The 18671-nt window shown below is 37.3% G+C and overlaps 1 protein-coding gene across 2 annotated transcripts in view; it reads right to left on the reverse strand.

Moving 5' to 3' along the window:
• POU6F2 (POU class 6 homeobox 2) overlaps positions 1-18671 on the reverse strand; it is a 251731-nt gene that overhangs the window by 170025 nt on the left and 63035 nt on the right. For both annotated transcript variants that reach the window (XM_064420667.1, XM_064420662.1), the window contains exons 2-3: positions 8431-8522; positions 7259-7487 (exon numbers count right to left, since the gene is read on the reverse strand). In XM_064420667.1, coding sequence (XP_064276737.1) covers positions 7259-7487; positions 8431-8522 — 321 coding nt within the window. The remainder of the gene's footprint in view (positions 1-7258; positions 7488-8430; positions 8523-18671) is intronic.

Raw genomic sequence — 18671 nt, forward strand, 5'->3', positions numbered from 1 at the left:
GTGGTCTGTTTTGGTGGGGGTCAACAAAGCATTAAGACTACTGCATTTTAAAGCCTCTAGTTGTAGGCTTTTAACTTATGGTGTGGAGAAACCAGACAACAAATAGCTAACACTCTGGGACTGATCAATAAACAGCTAGTAACTAATAAAGACTTGAACCTTTCACATTTGCTCTCTGAAGGCAGCAATTTGCCACTGAATAAGATGAGCAATTAACATGGGGCCAATGCATTCACACAGGAGAAGTGTTATGGGGGAAAAACCCAAACAAATAAACAAACAACCCAGTAAGATTCTTGCTATACTACTGTCAATAAAGCAGATTTTGTCCTTTCTTCCAAAAGCAAATGTTAGATCTTCTAAAAAAGTACATTTCCTGGGAGACCCAGCAGAGACAGCTCATCCCATCTTCAGGGATCTCTGCATATTAGTTCAGTTATTCTAGAACAGTTTGGTTGGGTTACAGCTGATAGCCTGAGGAAACCTGATGTAGTAGCTGCTAATCCATAGACACCCTGTGCATGCCATGGTGTGCTTATGAATGCTCTCACATTTGTCTTATTTCTTTCCACGCACTGTGCTAGGGAGGTTTGTCTTGAGGGTTGGCTATCCCCTTCCTTGTGTAAGTGAGCCCTTCACAGTGACTGCATTTTGTGCAGCATTTATATAGTGAGAGGAGAGGTATATTTGGTTTGAGGGCTTCACAGAAATTGCTATGAGTGCAGCACTTCTTCTTGGCTCTTGTCATTCCTGTTCTGGTTATGTTAGTACACTGCAAAAGTACCTGGGAATAAAACTATTCCTCTAAGTGAAACATCATTTTGATTATTACTGACATTGGTGCTCATTAAAATACATAAGTGAAACACTGCCTTTCTGTAGACTCTGAAAGCTATTTCATGTTACTTGAAGGGGAATACAAATGAATAGGGACTGCATCACTTTAGTTAAAAGGGAAAAATGTTCTAAGAAACTGGAATTTGGACTCTAGATCAGTAAGAAATTGAAGCTTGTAGTTTACTTCTTTTCTGTCTCTTTTTTGTTTTTCATCTCTCTCTGATTTCTGATTTTTAAGGTGTGTGTACATGAAGGAATGGAGACAGAGCATATTTACTTTATCTGTCGTACAATTAATAATACAAATCTCTGTTCAGAGGAAACAAGACCAATAAATGTAAACAATAGGGTGCGGGTTTTTTTGTTGTTACCATTGTCTTTACCTAACGTTCTTTTTGATTGATCTCCATATAAAAAAATGCCTTCTTACTTTTTTTACCACTACCTGTGTCAACTGTAACCCATATCAGTGCACTTTAATGGCTGTCTCTTATCTCTCAAGGTGTTTAATACATTTTGCCTTCCATGGTATTGCTGCTAAAATATGACCTGCTGCTGTTTAAATAATGTAATTTAATGATTTCACATTTTCAGCTATGCAAGCCTTCCTTTCAGCACTGAAGCTTTCACTAGTGATTTAGAGAGATAGTTTGTTCTCATTTCTTTCATGACTCAAGACTGAGAAAGTTTGACTTGTAAATAAATTATTGACATCCACTCATGGAGCAGTACAATGGGTAGTGGAAATAAAATACACAAAGTTTCAGTGTCATGAGGCTACAGTATCCAGCTTGTTGATTTTTTTCAAGCTTCCAGTGTCATCCTCTCTCCATATAGACACATATATCTAATATCACCACTGCTGTGTGATAAAATATATTTGGACCAGCCCTTTGCAGAGAGACTCCCAGATTGTTATCTATGGTGAGTGAGCACCCAGCAGTGAGCTGACAAAACCCACTGTCTGTAGTGGGTTTAGTGTTGGTCAATCACTAGTGTACTCATTAGAATGTACTTATTCATTTCTTGTTGTGAGACAGGATTAGAAGAAAGGCTAAGCACTTTCTTTTTTCTTTAACGTGTGTTTTTCACAGAAGGGTGTACAGCTTTCCAGTGGTTCAACAGATTGTCAGTTCCCAAAGCCAACCACTGATTGGTTTCCTATCAGACACAGAGGAAACTACCAACAGCCTCTCCCATAATATCACTTCCGTGATGCAGAACCAACACATAGTCATTTTCTAATTTCAATCACATATGCTATACTAAAGAATAGCTAAAATATGCTAACATTTTGGCTAAAACTGCTTTGGTTGTTATGGAAAAGAGACTAAAAAGAGACTAAAAAGAGAGGATAGTGGTTAACAACTCCCCAGGACTGGAATGCCTTCCCATTTTTCAGTTATGTCAACAGGAAATTCACAGGGTTAAAATGACATAAAGAAAACAAGTCAGAACAAACTCAGCTCCCCCACCCAAAAGGTTTCTTGAGATGGGTTTAAGGAGAGAATGTCTTTTGATTAATATCAGTTCCCAGGCATTACTGAATACACAGATTAAGCAACTACTAGTCCCTTGGAGAGTCTCCTGAGAAGGATAACTATTTTAATAGTTATTTTAAATATATAAAATTTTATAGAAATTTTTAAAAAAATAACATAGTCCTCCCAAAAACAAAAGAAATCTGACCTGGCAAAAGAGACGCAAAAACTGAAACTGTTCAGCCCATAGAAAAGTTTCCTAAAGGCAGGAAGATGAGTACTTATACCCACCAGTTTGGATGATTAAGAGGGAAGCTGTCAGACTATTTTCTGCATTAAGTCAATAAAGACAGGCCAAGAAGCAATGAACTAACAGCAGAAGACAGGAAACACACTGTCTTGTGGAGCACCTGACTCACTTTTCCCCTTCTCACAACATCATTATAGTTGTAGCACCTGCAAAATTTTAGAAAAGCATGGCTATATTCCACCTATATTCCATTTCTAAGAAATGCTGAGTGGAAATCAGGTTTGTAAGTTTCTTGGGATGACATATTTTATGGGTAGTTTTCACACTTTTATCTTCAGTGCTTTTAGTGGATTACCCTAAAAAGTTATTATTGCTGATTTTACTGTTTTCTCAAAACTCAAAATTCCACAGGTGTTATGTTCAGGGATTTCTGTTTCCACTAAGGTAGATACTTTTATTCTGCCACCCTCTCCCACCTCAGTGAATTGTATTATTTGCATATTAGTTGTGCATATGAAATTTGCTTACTTGAAGCCAGGGAAAACATATTTTTCTAAGTTTCACAGCAAGAATTTACACATTCACCTCTGTTCCTTCTGTTCACCTACATTTGATGTATTTGCTCAGGGAACAGATACAGCATAGTGGCGTATATTGCAAATGCCAGGCTGTAATGAACAGAAAATAATCAAGTATGTAGAAGAAGTAGAAAAGACATTTTGGAAGAGGTTTGGTCTAAACCTCTTTTCATTTACAGCAATGAAATTCCTATCAACTTATTGGTGGATCCATATAGCCACTGATCAAGTTAACACAAACACATTTGGGAGAAAAAACATTTTTAGAGGTAACTGGCAAGTGAAGAATAGGCAATACCACTAAGTTATACGGTGTGAGCAATCATTAATTGCTCCATTTTAAAATAAACTCTTGATTTCTCATTTTATGTACTTAATATTTCTCATCTGTGATTCCTATCGCTGAGTACTCTTTTCTCTTTTCACAAACAAGAATTTTCTTTGTTTTATCTAGGCACTCTGAGGTCTCATATTTATTACCCTGAACCAGACCTGGATGTTCCTGAGAAGAAAATCATTTAAACATGTATATGGAACACAAAAAGTATAGTAGAATTACCTTGATCAACATTCAGTATGAATTCAAGTACTCTGTCAGATCAGACCTTTTCTGAATTTATACATTATTCAAAAAGTTTTAAGGGTATCTTTCGAGTTACCTAGCTGGGCTAGTTTGCCATGAAGAGTTTTAGAAGTTTACTTACAAGACAAGAAAGACAGTAGAAGACCCAGCTCACAGGAGCTGTGGACATCTATGCTTGACCTCACTGAAAATTCAGGGAGAGCAGATGTGACAACAGGAGTATTAAGACATGTTGGAAAACAACATGAAAACATGTCGTCCCATTATCTAAGTTGGCCATGCTAGAGTGAGGTTAAGAGATGGAAACCGATGATTATGGTCTAATTTCGTCAAAAGAGCAGGAGTTACCAAACTGTGTTCAAGCATGGGCTTTTATGAGTATACCTATAAAATGGTCTGCAAAACAGAACACACATTCTATGTTTATTCTCAACCAACCACAAAAAAAACCCCAAACCAAAACAGAAACAAACCAGAGACCAAAAATCAGATTCAGTGGAACTGATGATATCACACAACACTCTCACCTGATTCTTATCTTCATTTATGCATGCATTGGACAGTGGGCTACAGAGCAAGCAATGGCAGTTTACAGCTGTGACTCAGGAGAGTAGGAGCTATCTTGACCCGGTTACTTTTCTGCCTTGTGTATCAGTTTCACTTCCAAAAACTGAGGTCAGGCAGTAGCACTTGCTTGGAAGATTGGGAAGGAAAGGTAGAGAAGACAACAAACAACAACACAACTAAATAAATTTATGAGATTTGTTCCTTTCAGATACATTATGGAAGGTATGATTGTGTTCACAGACAGGGAACTGAACCTGCTGCTCCTGCAAGTCCCTATTTGATCCCAGGCTTCTATCTACCTGTAAAGATTATAAAGGAAACCTTTTCATCTCTTAAGGTCATTGCTTGCAAAATTTATTTGGCAGCAAAGTTACATCTTTTAGCTGGCAATTAGACATCCATGGCTAAACTAAAGAGCAAAGGTTGCCTGGTTTAATCCCTACCCTCCAGCTTTGCAACATGGGATGAATAAATGACGTAAGAACTGCACAAGCTTATGTTTATTTATAATACTACATATCCAGCAACTCTAACCTGGAGCACTCCAGAGTGGAAGGATACATTTTTATAATGCCTGTTTCTTCATAAAGATTTCATCATCCACCTACGCTAAAAAGCTACTTCCCCTTCACTTTGTTATATCTGCTTTTACCCACTCCTGTTCTTGCATTATTTTTTTAATCTCCCATTCCTACTTTACATGCACTCTCAAATTTTAAACAAGCAAAATTTGTGCATTAGTGTGTCCTTTTCATCTATCATTTATGAATGACAGGTTCTTTGGTGCAGCTTAATGGTATGAGAGAGACATTATTTTAAACATTAAAGTGAAAACCATTTACAACTATGATAAGAGAGGTCTGTTGACATTAAACTTTAAAACATGCACAAGGTAAAGGCAAGTAGTTGCTCCCAACAGGTGAGAGTACTATGCATGTGCTTTGTAAGGGAGTTTGTTCAACACAAGAGCTGTCTCTTTGTTTTCTCCGTTTGACAACCTGTAGAATCTGGTGCTTCAAATAATACATCTGGTAATCAGCAGCCACCAGAGTTTAATGGCTAAAAGATACTCAGGGCACAGTGCAGAGGATTAATTTTTTTAAATTACCATTTTACCAACTAATTAACTAACTAAATAAATAAATAAAGCTAACAAGTTAAAGCTTTATTTTTACACTTCCTGCTCACACCTTTATCACTTTCACACTGGACTATCACTTTTCTGTCCTTGTCTATTAAAACTATACAATTCTGTTGTAAAATATTGGCTAACACTTATCTTGCTATATTTTGTTCCTTTCTATTCAGCAGCAACTGCATTCTGAGAAGTATCAACATAGTTAGGAATAGTAAATAAATACATTTGTATTTTATTTCATATGTACTTGGACTGAGTACTGTTCCTAACAGTGTTAGACATACTGATTGAACAGAGAAAAAAAGGGATCTTACAGAACTACTTCCAGTCTGATTTTAGACCACAGGGAAAAAGTAGCAGGTCCCTCAGGGTAGAACCATTGCAAGCATGGTACAGCTCAGACAATAGAGAGGATACATAGAAATTAATTTTTTCCTAGTTACTTTGGAGTCATGCAACTCTCTCAACAATGTGAATGAAGATGGCAGAACCTTATTGATAAAGCAGACCTCCCATAGCAAGAATGAAAACATATAGCTGGGGCATGGATGACAGATGAAAAAACTCAGATTTTATTGTAAATTTTGTAAAAAGTTATTTTCATGCAATACTGTATTTTTAGTTGCCTCTATTCATACAGGTGCTTTAATCAGCAGTGGTGAAACAAGTTGTGTGTGGCAGTCAACTTGCTGGTAGGGAAGGGATAATGGCATCCAGAGGGACCTTGACAGGCTTGAGATGTGGGCTGAGGCAAACCTTATGAAGTTCAACAAAGCAAAGTGCAAGGTCCTACACCAGGGTCACTGCAATCCCAGACACATCAATGGATTGGGCACAGAAATTATTGAGAGCAGCCCTGGTAAGAAAGACCTGGGAGTGACAGGTGATGAAAAACTTAACATGAGCCAGCTGTGTGTGCTCATAGCTCAGAAAGACAATCCAGTCCTGGGCTGCATCACAAGGAGCCTGGCCAGCAGGTCAAAGGAGCTGATTCTGCCCTTCTGCTCACATGTGATCCCACCTGGAGTATGCACAGTTGTGGTGTCCCCAGCATAAGAAGCTGTTGGAGCAAGTCCAGGGGAGGACCATGAAATTTTTAAGAGGACTGGAGCACCTTCCCTATGAACACAGGCTGAGAAAGTAGGGGCTGTTCAGCCAGGAGAAGATCACATGGAGACCTTGTGGCAAACTTCCAGTGTCTGAAGGGGTTCTACAAGTAAGCTGGAGAGGGACTCCTCATCAGGAACTGTAGTGATAGGACAAGGAATAATAGGTACAAATTGAAAGAGAGAAGATTTATATTAGATATTAGGAAGAAATGTTTGGGGGTGGGTGATAAGACAGTGGAACAGGTTTCCCAGGGAGGTTGGGGATGTCCCAACCTTGACAGATTGGGTAAGACATTGAGCAACCTGGTCTAGGGGGAGGTGTCTCTGCCCATGGCAGGTGGGGTTGGGACAAGATGATTTAGAAGTCCATTCCACACCCTTGATATTCGATGATTCTGTTATTCTATAGTTTGAAATCTCCAAATGATCTGTGAGTAGAGAACATTGATCACTGATGACAAAGAAACCAAATGAGTCATTCAAGCAGTTCGTATTACTGACCCACAGAATGCAAGACCCAACCTCCAATATGTTTCTATAAAAATGCAAATAGCCCTTAAGTATCTCTCAAGCATTCAAAAACAATCCAGGTATTACTTTGCAATATTCATGGAGAGCAACATTTAATTTGAAAAAAGAGATCACTCAGTTTAAAGAAACAGATGGCATAAAACATGTGAAAGAACCTGTTAGAAAAATTATGAAAATTACTTACCTTGTAGATTTTGCAATGGCAAAGTCATGATGCCTCCTGCTGCAGCTGCTGCTACCAGTCCTTGGATGTTGGTGAGATTTGCTGCAGGTAGAGTTAGGACGAGTCCTTGTTGGCCCCCCAGCTGCCCAGCCATGTTGAAAGGAATAAGGATTGGCTGATTCAGGGCTGGAGTGCCTCCTGGCATCACCCCTGCTACTGCTGAGGCTAACTGTTGGGCTGTCAGTAGTGGCTGTAAGAAACCACAGAGATACAAACCTATTTTAGTGTGTATAGTTCAGTATTACACACTTTCAACCTTCTGGCTTGAGATCTTTTCATGTTCCATTACAGACATGCACTGCTTCCAGTATCTTAAAGCATACATTTTCACCAACACAGAAAAGTTTGACAAATATGACAGTCTGAAACTGTAAGCCTCACTCAAACAGCATAGTAGCAATCCCAGCTGAATCTAGACTGGAAAATTCATTACACATACATGAAAGATAATTTATGAGTGAAAGAAGACATAACTCAACTTAGTCTACAAGTACATAAATGCCAACATTTCCCAAAAATCCCTGGTTGTATACTGATTGATAATCGTAGAAAACACTAGTGACAGCTACCAGAAGCTTTGTGGACCAAGACTGTCCTGGGAAGTGGAAGAATATTGAGTATCTTCTTAGAGTATAGCTGAACTTGGACAAAATTGTGACGTGAGACGGGAAATATTTTAAAATCTTATAAAGTGCAATACTACTATGTCTACACTTTACTCTTAAGAAAATAAATATCTGGCATAAAAGATAATGAAATACCTTTATTAATACAGGAGTCTGTATGACAGACATAACTGTCAGAGACAATAATTCTGCATTAAAATTGCACAAGATTTTTAATATTAAATTATTATATTTATTTCAGAAGTAATTGACACAAGAAATTAAAATATTTTTACTTCCTAAATATGTAAAACTTCTTAGGTTTTATTTTAGAAAGGCATACAAAATCTAATCCTGCCAAACTTGACTTTTAAAATATACATGATACGTGTGTTCCCTTTTTGTACCACTGAATACAGCCAAAGAGATTCACATTTTCTGCATTACACACATCAAAGATGATCAATCACAGTTATTTATTGTTCATCAAATTGCACATCTTGATTAGTTAAAAAGAAAGATACTGACCTGAGGCCCAACAGGGAATGTAGGATGGGACTGACTGGGTTGGTGCTGGTCTGCTGGGCTTGTATCAGGCAGCACTGTGTTTCCTCTGGCCTCTGAAATCCAGAGAATAGATTGACTTTAATATCAAGCCTGGGGACTGCCACATTACCTTCTACTCTGATGTCACATAACATGAAGCTGAAAATGATATGTTAAAGTGCTTTATCAATAACTCAAACACTCAAATCGCTTATCAGCTGCATAAATTATGCTAACGTTCATTCAGACCAGCCAGCTCATTCAAAGAGTTACAGAAATGTGACAGCAGTGAAACTGAAGCTATCATCAACCCAGCTAATGTGGGTTGCATTATACATCAATTTACATACAGCACATGAGCACTCTGTGTGTGTAGGAACTGCATTTTTTATGCTTAGGTGAGCATCAGCCATTGCAATTTCTGAAAGCAAAAATTATCTGAAAAACAATCAAGTCACATCTACTTTCTATCTTAATAAAGTATTTTCTTTTGTCAGCTACTGAGGCAGCAAGGCCTCTACCACACACAATAAAAAGGTACTATGAAAACTGGTATGCTTCCATATGACAGCTTATTTTTAAAATTGCATGTGGAGGATTAGCAAAATTCTGCAAAACCAAGGATTTCCAGCATTTACTGAAATGATCCATTTCCAGCAATCAAATTATACCATGGGAACTTGCTAAGCATAGAACATGGTCCAGCCCTGCTAAATTTTGCTGAAATCTGCAATACAGATTTGAAAGGGAGGAACAAAAAACAAAAACATCCTGTCAGTTGTAAGAAAGTACCAAGATGTTTTCAAAACTACATCCCAATCCTCCATTTCCTCTGGGTGAAGGGCTCAACTGATTTCCAACTTTTCAGTGATGATGATCAGGCCCATATTAATTTTTGTGGTTGTAAGAATGACAGCAAGTATCAAATGTAGCTGTAAGAGTACTGTGGTCTCTTATAAAGAAAATCCTGGCAATGGCATCAGGTTTCCTGATTGGTACGATATCTTCTGGTTTGTTTTTTTCCTGATGAGTGGTTAAAATTCCATTCTGAGTAAACCTTAACAAAATGCTCTTTTCTAATGTTTGTCCTATGAATAGCAAGATAATTCAGAAACAGTTTCTTGGCACACCCTTGTGCTGTAAGGAAAAAGGATACAATTCCGTCATAAATTTTAAAGAGGGTATTATCAGCTCATTTAAAACAAATTCTTTTATATATTCTCCAAGGGGAACAACTTATAAATAATGGAAATGTGGAAAAAAAAAACACCTTCACCATATTAAGGTTCAAATAAAATTGACTGCTACATATTATTCAATTGACTTCCATCTCTACAGCAAGCTGTCAATCATAACAGCATTCTAGAATTGGATTAAACAATAAATGTGCAGACTTATTATGCAGAAATCTGAAAATCTGATTAATTTGTAATATCTTTGTGTGGTCTCAAAAATTCAGAAATGGACATTGCTCTGGGAATACTTACAAATTGTCTATTGGAATATCTGATTTGGAACTAATAAAAACATACAAACCTGCTGACATTTTATAAAGGGAATTCTACAGAAATATGTTTGCCATTTTAATGACCATTGTCATTTAATAATGAGTATAAGCTGACCTACTATAATCAGTGAGGATTCCGACAACTGCTTAGTAACATGCAAAAAGAGACACAGTCACTAATTTTTTTATCTGCAATTTACTCATTCAAGTTAAATGAAAAGAGAAAAACATAACTAGACACGCGCAATTCAGTGAAAACTGTTTCTTTCAAATGCATAACAATTCTCGTGCTGATGCCACCCCTAAGACAAAAAACAGGGTTTCCCCAGTATGATTTCCTCCTATACAAAAGAAAGTGCTATGTTACTAAACATAATTTTTCCTTTGGTAATTTCCACATACTGTTATGGTCTTTTTTTTTTTTCAATCTTCACAGCTCTATGTATAAAGTGACATTAGATCCAAGGCTCAATACCAATGAAGATATCACTCCCCATTAAGATCAAATCTTATAAGTAAATTTTGTTTATGTAATTTTAAGGGTTGTGAGTTTTGCCTATGTGTGTGATTTAATTAATATTAAAACAAACTCTTGATAATGTGTCATATCATTAAATCATCCAATGAAATCTTTGGGAAAAGAGCAAAACCAAAGTCATTAGAATTAGATTTTATTGCAATTTTTAAACCTTGAGCTCTCAGAAAATATGTAAGAAGTTCTGAAGTAATATGCCTGTGTTTTAGTATTCTTTTTTCCATGGTGCCCATCCAAAGAACCACTGATTTATATTATCTGTACCGTAAGGATTTTTCAATATTTTATCACACAATCTTTATGTACCAGAAGTTGGTTATATTGGACCATCAAGCCAAAATTAATGACATTGCTTTCCTTTTTCATTGTACTAATTGAAATCACATAGGATTACATTCCTGACATACAGTTACTCACCACATGTGTTTGTTTTGGGTTTTTTTATTTCAGGGCTCAAATGCTTTGCCTACTGCTCCTAATTTGGTTCCCATAGGATGCAGTCATCTCAGGAAAACAGAACACACTTCCATGTGGTCTTATATGGCATCCTATATGAAATTATCAATCCTGTATTCTCTGACTGAAATTCTCAGATCTTACCTGCCCCTTCTAATCTACCTGCTATAACAGACACTTAAGAGTCAAGAAAATGTACAAGAAAATCTGCCTGCTGGGCTGGCACTAAATACAGTGAAGCAAGAATTTCAGGGTGATGTCTGTTGCATCACACAGTGACAGCATTTTTTCCTTGCTGTATGCTGCATTCACTGACACACATAGGTCAACACTCTGAAGAAGGCAAGGCAGAGCACAAAACATCACTAAAAGGCTACTTTTTCTTTTCTGCTTTATATTTCTGACTGGGGGGATTCCCCTGATTTCAGAGAAGTCAGGGAGCTCTATTTCTGATTTCTCTACTATTTCTGCTTCAGAGGTTCATTGCTATGAATTTGGAAAATGCCTTCATTAAGACCAACTGCCCTAAACTGGCAGCACACAATCCCCTACACTGTATCTCGCCACTGTTTTACGGAGTTTATTTGGGAGTTGGTTAATTCCAGATGCTGGAACGACCTCTGGCAGGTAAATTATTCCTGTGTCCAAATTCCAGTCCTCACTGATAAAAATGGATTGTCAAAATCTAGCCTAGATTTTCCACTTGTCTGATCCAGGCCTACTGTTACCTCCTGTTAGGTTATTCTCCAACTCCACTCAGCCTTGTGTCAGTGAGGGGTCTGTCGGCAAGGAACCAGGACTTATAACAACCCCTATAGAGCTGGGGAACTACCAGCAGTACCATCTCTGCTTCTAGCTACATTTTGCAGAAATCCTACTCTCATTACAACACCGAATCCTGGTGCACAAGGGGCAGGGGAAGGCAGTAGCGGGGCTGCTACTCTGAAAAGAGAGCCAATTCTCCTTAACATTGTTCGCCTAGGCAGGGCTCTTATAACAACTGAGTCCTGACAACACAGCCTAAGTCAATGAGTTTGCTCAATAGTACCATATGAACAGAGAAGAATGCCATTGCCATAGTACTGCCATGACTGTAGACAAGGCTTTAATATTTAATAAGGAGTATTCATCATATGTGATTCATCATAAATTAATTATAAATTATATAATATATACCTCTCATCTCACCAAGGGACTGGAAGGGCATGACACAATAAAAATAAACTGAAGTGTATTGTAAACACTCTAAAATATCCTTCTTAAAATAAAACATTATTTAAAATATAGCTAAGTAAAACAAAGGCAACCTTCTTCTCCCCTTATCAAAATGAGAAAAAATTCCACAAATAAAGTGAAAAGCCATGTTGCACAATATCTGGTTTAGAAAAGAGAAAATAACAAGAGAAACATCAGAAGAAAAAAAAATCCACATCTCAAGGCCACCAAGCTTCATACAAAATTACAGCTGTAAATATACTGGCTATAAAAGGCTTTCCATAGTTTGCTTCCATCTTGTTTCTTACACATTTTCAGCAACACAACAGGTAACTCATTTCTTAGTGTCTCCCAGTGCCCTGTGAAGGCAAAAATGCTCCAATGCCCCACTTTACAACTAATGGGGAAAAGAGACTCCAATAGGGAGTCTCAAATAAGCACAATTTAGCAGATCTCTTCAGCTCTAGATCCACTGTTCAGGAAGGCATGGGTCAAAACACAAAAGTGCCCTGCAACTCCTTGGCTGCTCCAGGGGTACAGCACCTCTGACGAGGTGAACCTGCACATGCTCCCCAGCATCCTCACTTGGATGCAATGCCTGTCCCAGCTGCCCTTGTCTCACCTGGTTTCTGATGTTTGCAAGGAACATGCAGCTGACAGAAAAATGGTACGGAACAGCATCACAGCATGGAGTGCTTTGAACTTGTACGTCCAGCTCTACCCTGGCTCTTCTGCACATATGTGCTTTGTGCCTGCTCAAAGGCATGATGCACCCTGGCATCTCTTCTCAAACTCTGCACCAAAGCTCGCCCAAAGCCAATGCTCACACCAAAGCATAGGACTAATCTCAGCAGATGACCTGGATATGAGCAACTACCTCATGGTCTTCCTGAATGAATTCAATATGTCTCACATTTGTATCAAAACCAGGGATATGCTGGACCACCTCTCCTTAGCACTCAATGCTTTGAAAAATGAGCTGGATCAAATTCAATAATACTAGATTTTCAGTGATCAAAAGAATATGTAAATCCTTCTGAGATATAAGAAAATATTTCAAATGCAAAGCAACAATTGATATTAAATCTTTAGGTAGTTCCACCATGTGACATTAAATTACTTGTATTTATCTCACAGCAGCCATAACAATAAGAAATCAAAAGGAGACTTTTTTCATACTCACTGAGACAACTCACATTAAAGATACAGCTTTGAGAATTAAATCATTAAAGTAAAAATACTGCCTGTGAGAAAAAAGTCTTACATTTTTAAAACTAAAAAAATAATAAACTAAACAATCTGAGCAAAACATTGCTGCATTTAGATCATAATCAAGAGGAAAAAAAACTTTTAAAGGAAAGTAAATAGATCAACTAATACAATTCAAATGATCAGGTATGGTGTGTGAAAGTCCATCATCTCTGATTAAAGTAACCCAGCTCTTCACTAAATGAAACTTTAACTCTCAGCAATTATACCAAGAGCAATCTTGCTGAACAAAATTTAATAGCTGAAAGAAAAAGATTCAACTGATAATGAAAAAAAAAAATATAACACTCCTTCTCCATTCTGCCACAATCCACCACATATTGGCTCTTTATTTCACTATTTTCATTTTCCTGTTGCATCAGAGTTTGAACATGTCAGGAGGAAGCATGCACAAACTACCACATTGTGAAACCTTAATAATCAGTTTGTTACACAAAATTTCACAAACACACCTAAATTTTACAATACTTGGAGGAGACAAAAGTGAGATTTTATGCTGATTCCATTTTACATTAGTATTTTCCTGTGGTTATCAGAGGAGATGAAATATTCCTGCTACCTCAGCAAAGAAAATCAATCTCATAAATTATATTAGAATAATGATTTTTCCACAAAAGATATTAATTTAAGCTTAGACCTTCCATATTTAGTTTGTTAGACAGTTGTCTCTTTCCAGTCCATGACCAAGATGTGAAACAAAATTCACTCCTTTGGATTGTATAAAATTTCCCTAGGTATCAGATTATCACACAGACAATTAAGCAATTAATCTTTTTCTGCTGACCTGCACTTTTAATTTTTTATTTTTAGGCAGCAATTTCAACCTCACAAAAGACACAAACAAGTGTGTAGAATTCTGGATGTGTGCAGAATTACTACTAGCAATTACTTGTTAACTCTGAAACCTAATAAAATTGCAATGTTGATGTTATGATTTTACTGTTCAGTCATTTCAGCACAACATACAAATGCTGTGCACATCTTCTACAATGTCAGATTGTGTCAACGTACATAGATCTCATTCTTAATTTTCTCCTATCTATGTACAAAGTCCTTCTAGTTTACCTTTGAAAATGTGGTGTGATAAAGGAATGGTATGTTGATTTACCATATTGACATATATGTCAATGCAATATCCTATACAGAAGAGCTAAAAATCCTGCATTGAAAATGCATTGAATTAGACAGCAGTATGAATAGAGCAGATTTGCTTTACTGAGTGTATCATTCAGTACTTAAGTAAGTAAAACACCACAGTTTTATATTTATCTGAAATTGCCTCGTATTTGCTACTGCAAAGCTACTAAAATTATCTGGAGAGCTCAAAGTCATTCTGCCAGAGTATAGAATACTGTCTTTGCCTGGTCCCTGGAGATATTTCCTCCTAAAGGATTTTCTCCCATAAGGCACATGCAGTAGCTGAAATCATGATCCTCATTACCCCTATGCACAGAGCTTGGTTTGTATTTATGCACCTGCATCCTTCTGGATTAGGACTGATAACATTAAAACTCCATGACTTTTTATAATGAAAATCAGACTATTAAACTGATTCATGTTACAGAGGACTTCTGGGCAACCACAAGTTATAATTACCACCCAAAAAAAATCTACCATACCAAGGCACAAAATCACAACTCAAAATCTCAGTTTTCCCAAGGGCCTTAAATTTTCTTCTTTCCCATCTTTATTTTTGCTCCTCTTTCATTGTCTCATCTTTTCCTTTTTCTCTTTACCATATGTGATTTGTTTTTTCTTATTGCTGCCTATATGAATATTCTTCCACTTCAAATACTCATGTGAGAAAAGAAGTGTTGCTGCTTCAGAAAAGGTGAAGGGATATAATTGCAAAAGTATGTTCTTTATTCAAAATAGACTCATTCTACTTTTCTTCGCCCACTAAGTACAGTGGATAAAAATCCGTTGTTAGTGGTACATACATTTTTTATGAGTTGGACCCTTCATATTGAGAGTTCTAGTTCCTTTTATACTGTATGCATTAGCACAAATATTAAGGCCACAAAGACCCTATCATTCTCTGAATTCATACAACATTTTATACTTACTGTTTGCTGTTAGTGCTGGTGAATGCAGTGATGATAAAGGTGACTTACCAGAAGATGGACAGTTGAATGCATTATTATTTCATGTTGGGCAGCTGATCCCTAGCTAAGAAGGCCAGGAGGCTTCTCTAAATTAAACTTTCCTTTCTTCCCATCCCTGGAAGTTTACTAAATGCCAAAGAGTGAGCACATTAAAGAACATCTATTTTGTAACAACAGTTACAGTTTGCCATCTTTATAAATATCTTAAATTTCTTTAGGATTTTTTACAGTGTTTACCTATGCATATCAGTTTCCTTCCTAATAGGGAAGAGGGCAAGATTTCCATCGAAAGCCCAACTTGCCAACATTCACCCTCCCCCCCCTCCCCACCACACTTCTGTACCCTTCCCCCAAATAAGCTAGACTATGAAGATATCTTATAATGAAATATATTGCTGTTTGCCTGAGGAACCCTGCACACATTACTTAATGTGTGTTTGGCTGCTGGCACTACAGCCTACTGAAAGCCAGGCAATACATGTAGATGATCTCTGGTGCACAGTAATTCAGGCTTCTGGGTGGAAGAAAAGCATAGTATGTCTGACATATTTTGCTTTTTACAAGCTATGTTGGTAGACTAATTTCAACAGAGAAGGCACAGGTAGGCAGCCAGTGACAGTAATTCAACTCACAACTTTGACAAGGGACTGGGAAGAAAAAGCTGTAAGGCAGGAAGTAAATGAACCTAGTATTTTATCAGTCCAATGAGAACTTGTTAAAATATTCAAATCACCCAGTTTGGTGAGAGGAGAACATCCAGTTAAGGAAGGAAGTATTCAATTAAATCTAGTAAAAACACCTCACAAGAGAGTCACTGTTCAGCAAAGTATACCCCATAATATATGTTAACTTCTACTGGGGAAATCCGACCAGCAAGTATGGTAAAACAACAGTGGTTTATCACCATTGCTACTGAGTTCACTGGTTTCATCCCTGCAATGTCTTTAACAATTTTACACTCTGCTGTGGTCTTTACACAGCCCTGTGGGGCAGCTCCATCAAGTGCTTACAGATTGTTCAGCTGTTTAGACTTTATTGAGACTCCTGAAAGAGCCATCCCATAGAGTGGCATAGTGTAGAAGTCCAGCTGAGATCCCTTAACAGTGGCAGCAAGTCTGTATGCAGGAGATCTCACACTCCCAGATCCAACTACATCACAAAACTGGTAGGTCTTCATTATAAATCTATTTAGCTGCACGTGTATCTTCACAAAGTCCCAGCTACAAAAATACAACAGCCTTTCAAAAGCCACTGGCACCATTTCATACCTGCAGCAAGTTCTCATGATGTGGCTCAGCAGGGTGAGACATTATTTCAAATGAAAATGTTGGCTGGAAGCTGCAGAAACTTATGGTATGCAGACCTCCAGATCTCATAAATCATGAACTGAATTAACTTCCTTCTCTTTATTATTGTCTGAAATCAGTTGTAGTGACTGTTTACAATTTTGCCAGGAGCTTTTGCCACTATATGTTTTTAAAGAGCATTCAGTCTTACCACCAGGTCTTGCAAAGTATGTCAAGCCTTACCATCGCTAAACTAAGTTTACACCACACACAAAGAGCTTTTGGTTTGTACCCCTCCCCACCCCTTCAGTCCTTCCCTCCTCCACAGACCAAAAGCTAAAAATACAAAAGGTTAGTAGCCAACATCATCAGTGTCTGGTTTGAGGAGCTATTTCCCAGTCAGTGATAATAAGCCACTCTGTAGCAGCCACTAAAATAGTCTTTTGTACATTGAAAAGACCCCAAAATAGATCTCCATAGAAATAACCACGTGACTGACAAACATTTGGACACTGTTCCTGTAACATGTTTATCTTGCCTTTATGTGAATCAAACTCCCACTGGATTGTAAATGTGTTGGATTAGTTTCCTAGGAAAGGTTTGAGAATGTAGCAAAGGTTAAAAAAGCTTTACATGTAAGATGCATACATCCCAGAACAGCTGAATTTCATTAAAAGATCACTTGGTTGGAAATGTCTTGTCATGACTAGACCTCTTTGTAACAACAGGCCATGAAGAAACAAAAAAGGAAAAAGAAGCCATACGACTTAGCTTTGCCAAAATAGCAAGTGGCCGGCAACTTGCTTCCAATAGGGCACTGTGACATATCCTAAAAGGATTCAATTTTATGGAATAAAATGTTTCTAATCCACGCGAATACTTGTGTTTGCATATATTCATATGCCTCTCTAAATATAGATACATAATTTATACAAATCAGTTTCCTACATTACTTTCATTTTTTATATTATTGTTCTGTTTATTTTTTCAGCATTACAGTAACTGAAAAATAACTACTGGTAAAAAAGATGTTATTAATTTAAGTGCATTCATAGTGTGTTATGCCACTAATAGACTTGGGTAACACTATTTCTTTATCCTTTTTGCAAAGCATTATTTTATTGTCCTCCTAATTTCCATGATTTTACTTCCACTTAAAGTCAAGCGAGAGCTTTGCAGAATTCTATTATATTATTGTCCTGTCATTATTCTAACTCCATTACTCAACAACACAAAACCAGCATCAGCTTCCATTTGTCATATTACTTACTTTGAGGATTATGTCAGATCTCAGACTATGTCTCCATGCCTACTAAACATAATTTGGAGTTGGGTAAAAAGTAATCACTGATTCCTTCTAAAAATGCTTTTAAAGAAAAGATTCTGAAACTATTCTGTAAGAACTCTGGCCTTAGACTCATCCAGCCCTTTAGAAGAACCTAGCTATATTTACCTAATATAAAGATAACATTTAAAGGTACATATAGACAAACAGATTTTAACTTTGTCCATACTCCCAAATGAGCAAACAGAAGCCAGGCTTGGTATGCTCACATGTTACTCTACAAGCGCAAGCTCTGTGCCTCTCTAACACAGCTGTGTTGCTTCTCTGCCAAGAGAAGATGTTTTATAAAGATAGCTAGGGCTGGTTTGAAATAGCCAACATGTCCACTGTCTGTTCCTTATACTTGTCATAAAGGAAAAAAAAAAATCAGGTGTTAATCTGGCTAAAGGAAGACGGGCTCATGCCCAACCATTTCCTGCAGGACCTTCACCACCTCTTCTCATCCCACGTGCAGAGTGCTGTTGGGCTGTCAGAACAATCTTGGACTAAAGGAGCATATCAGTTG

Source organism: Passer domesticus, chromosome 1, assembly GCF_036417665.1.
Source record: "Passer domesticus isolate bPasDom1 chromosome 1, bPasDom1.hap1, whole genome shotgun sequence".
In the NCBI taxonomy this organism is placed as follows: Eukaryota; Metazoa; Chordata; class Aves; order Passeriformes; family Passeridae; genus Passer; species Passer domesticus.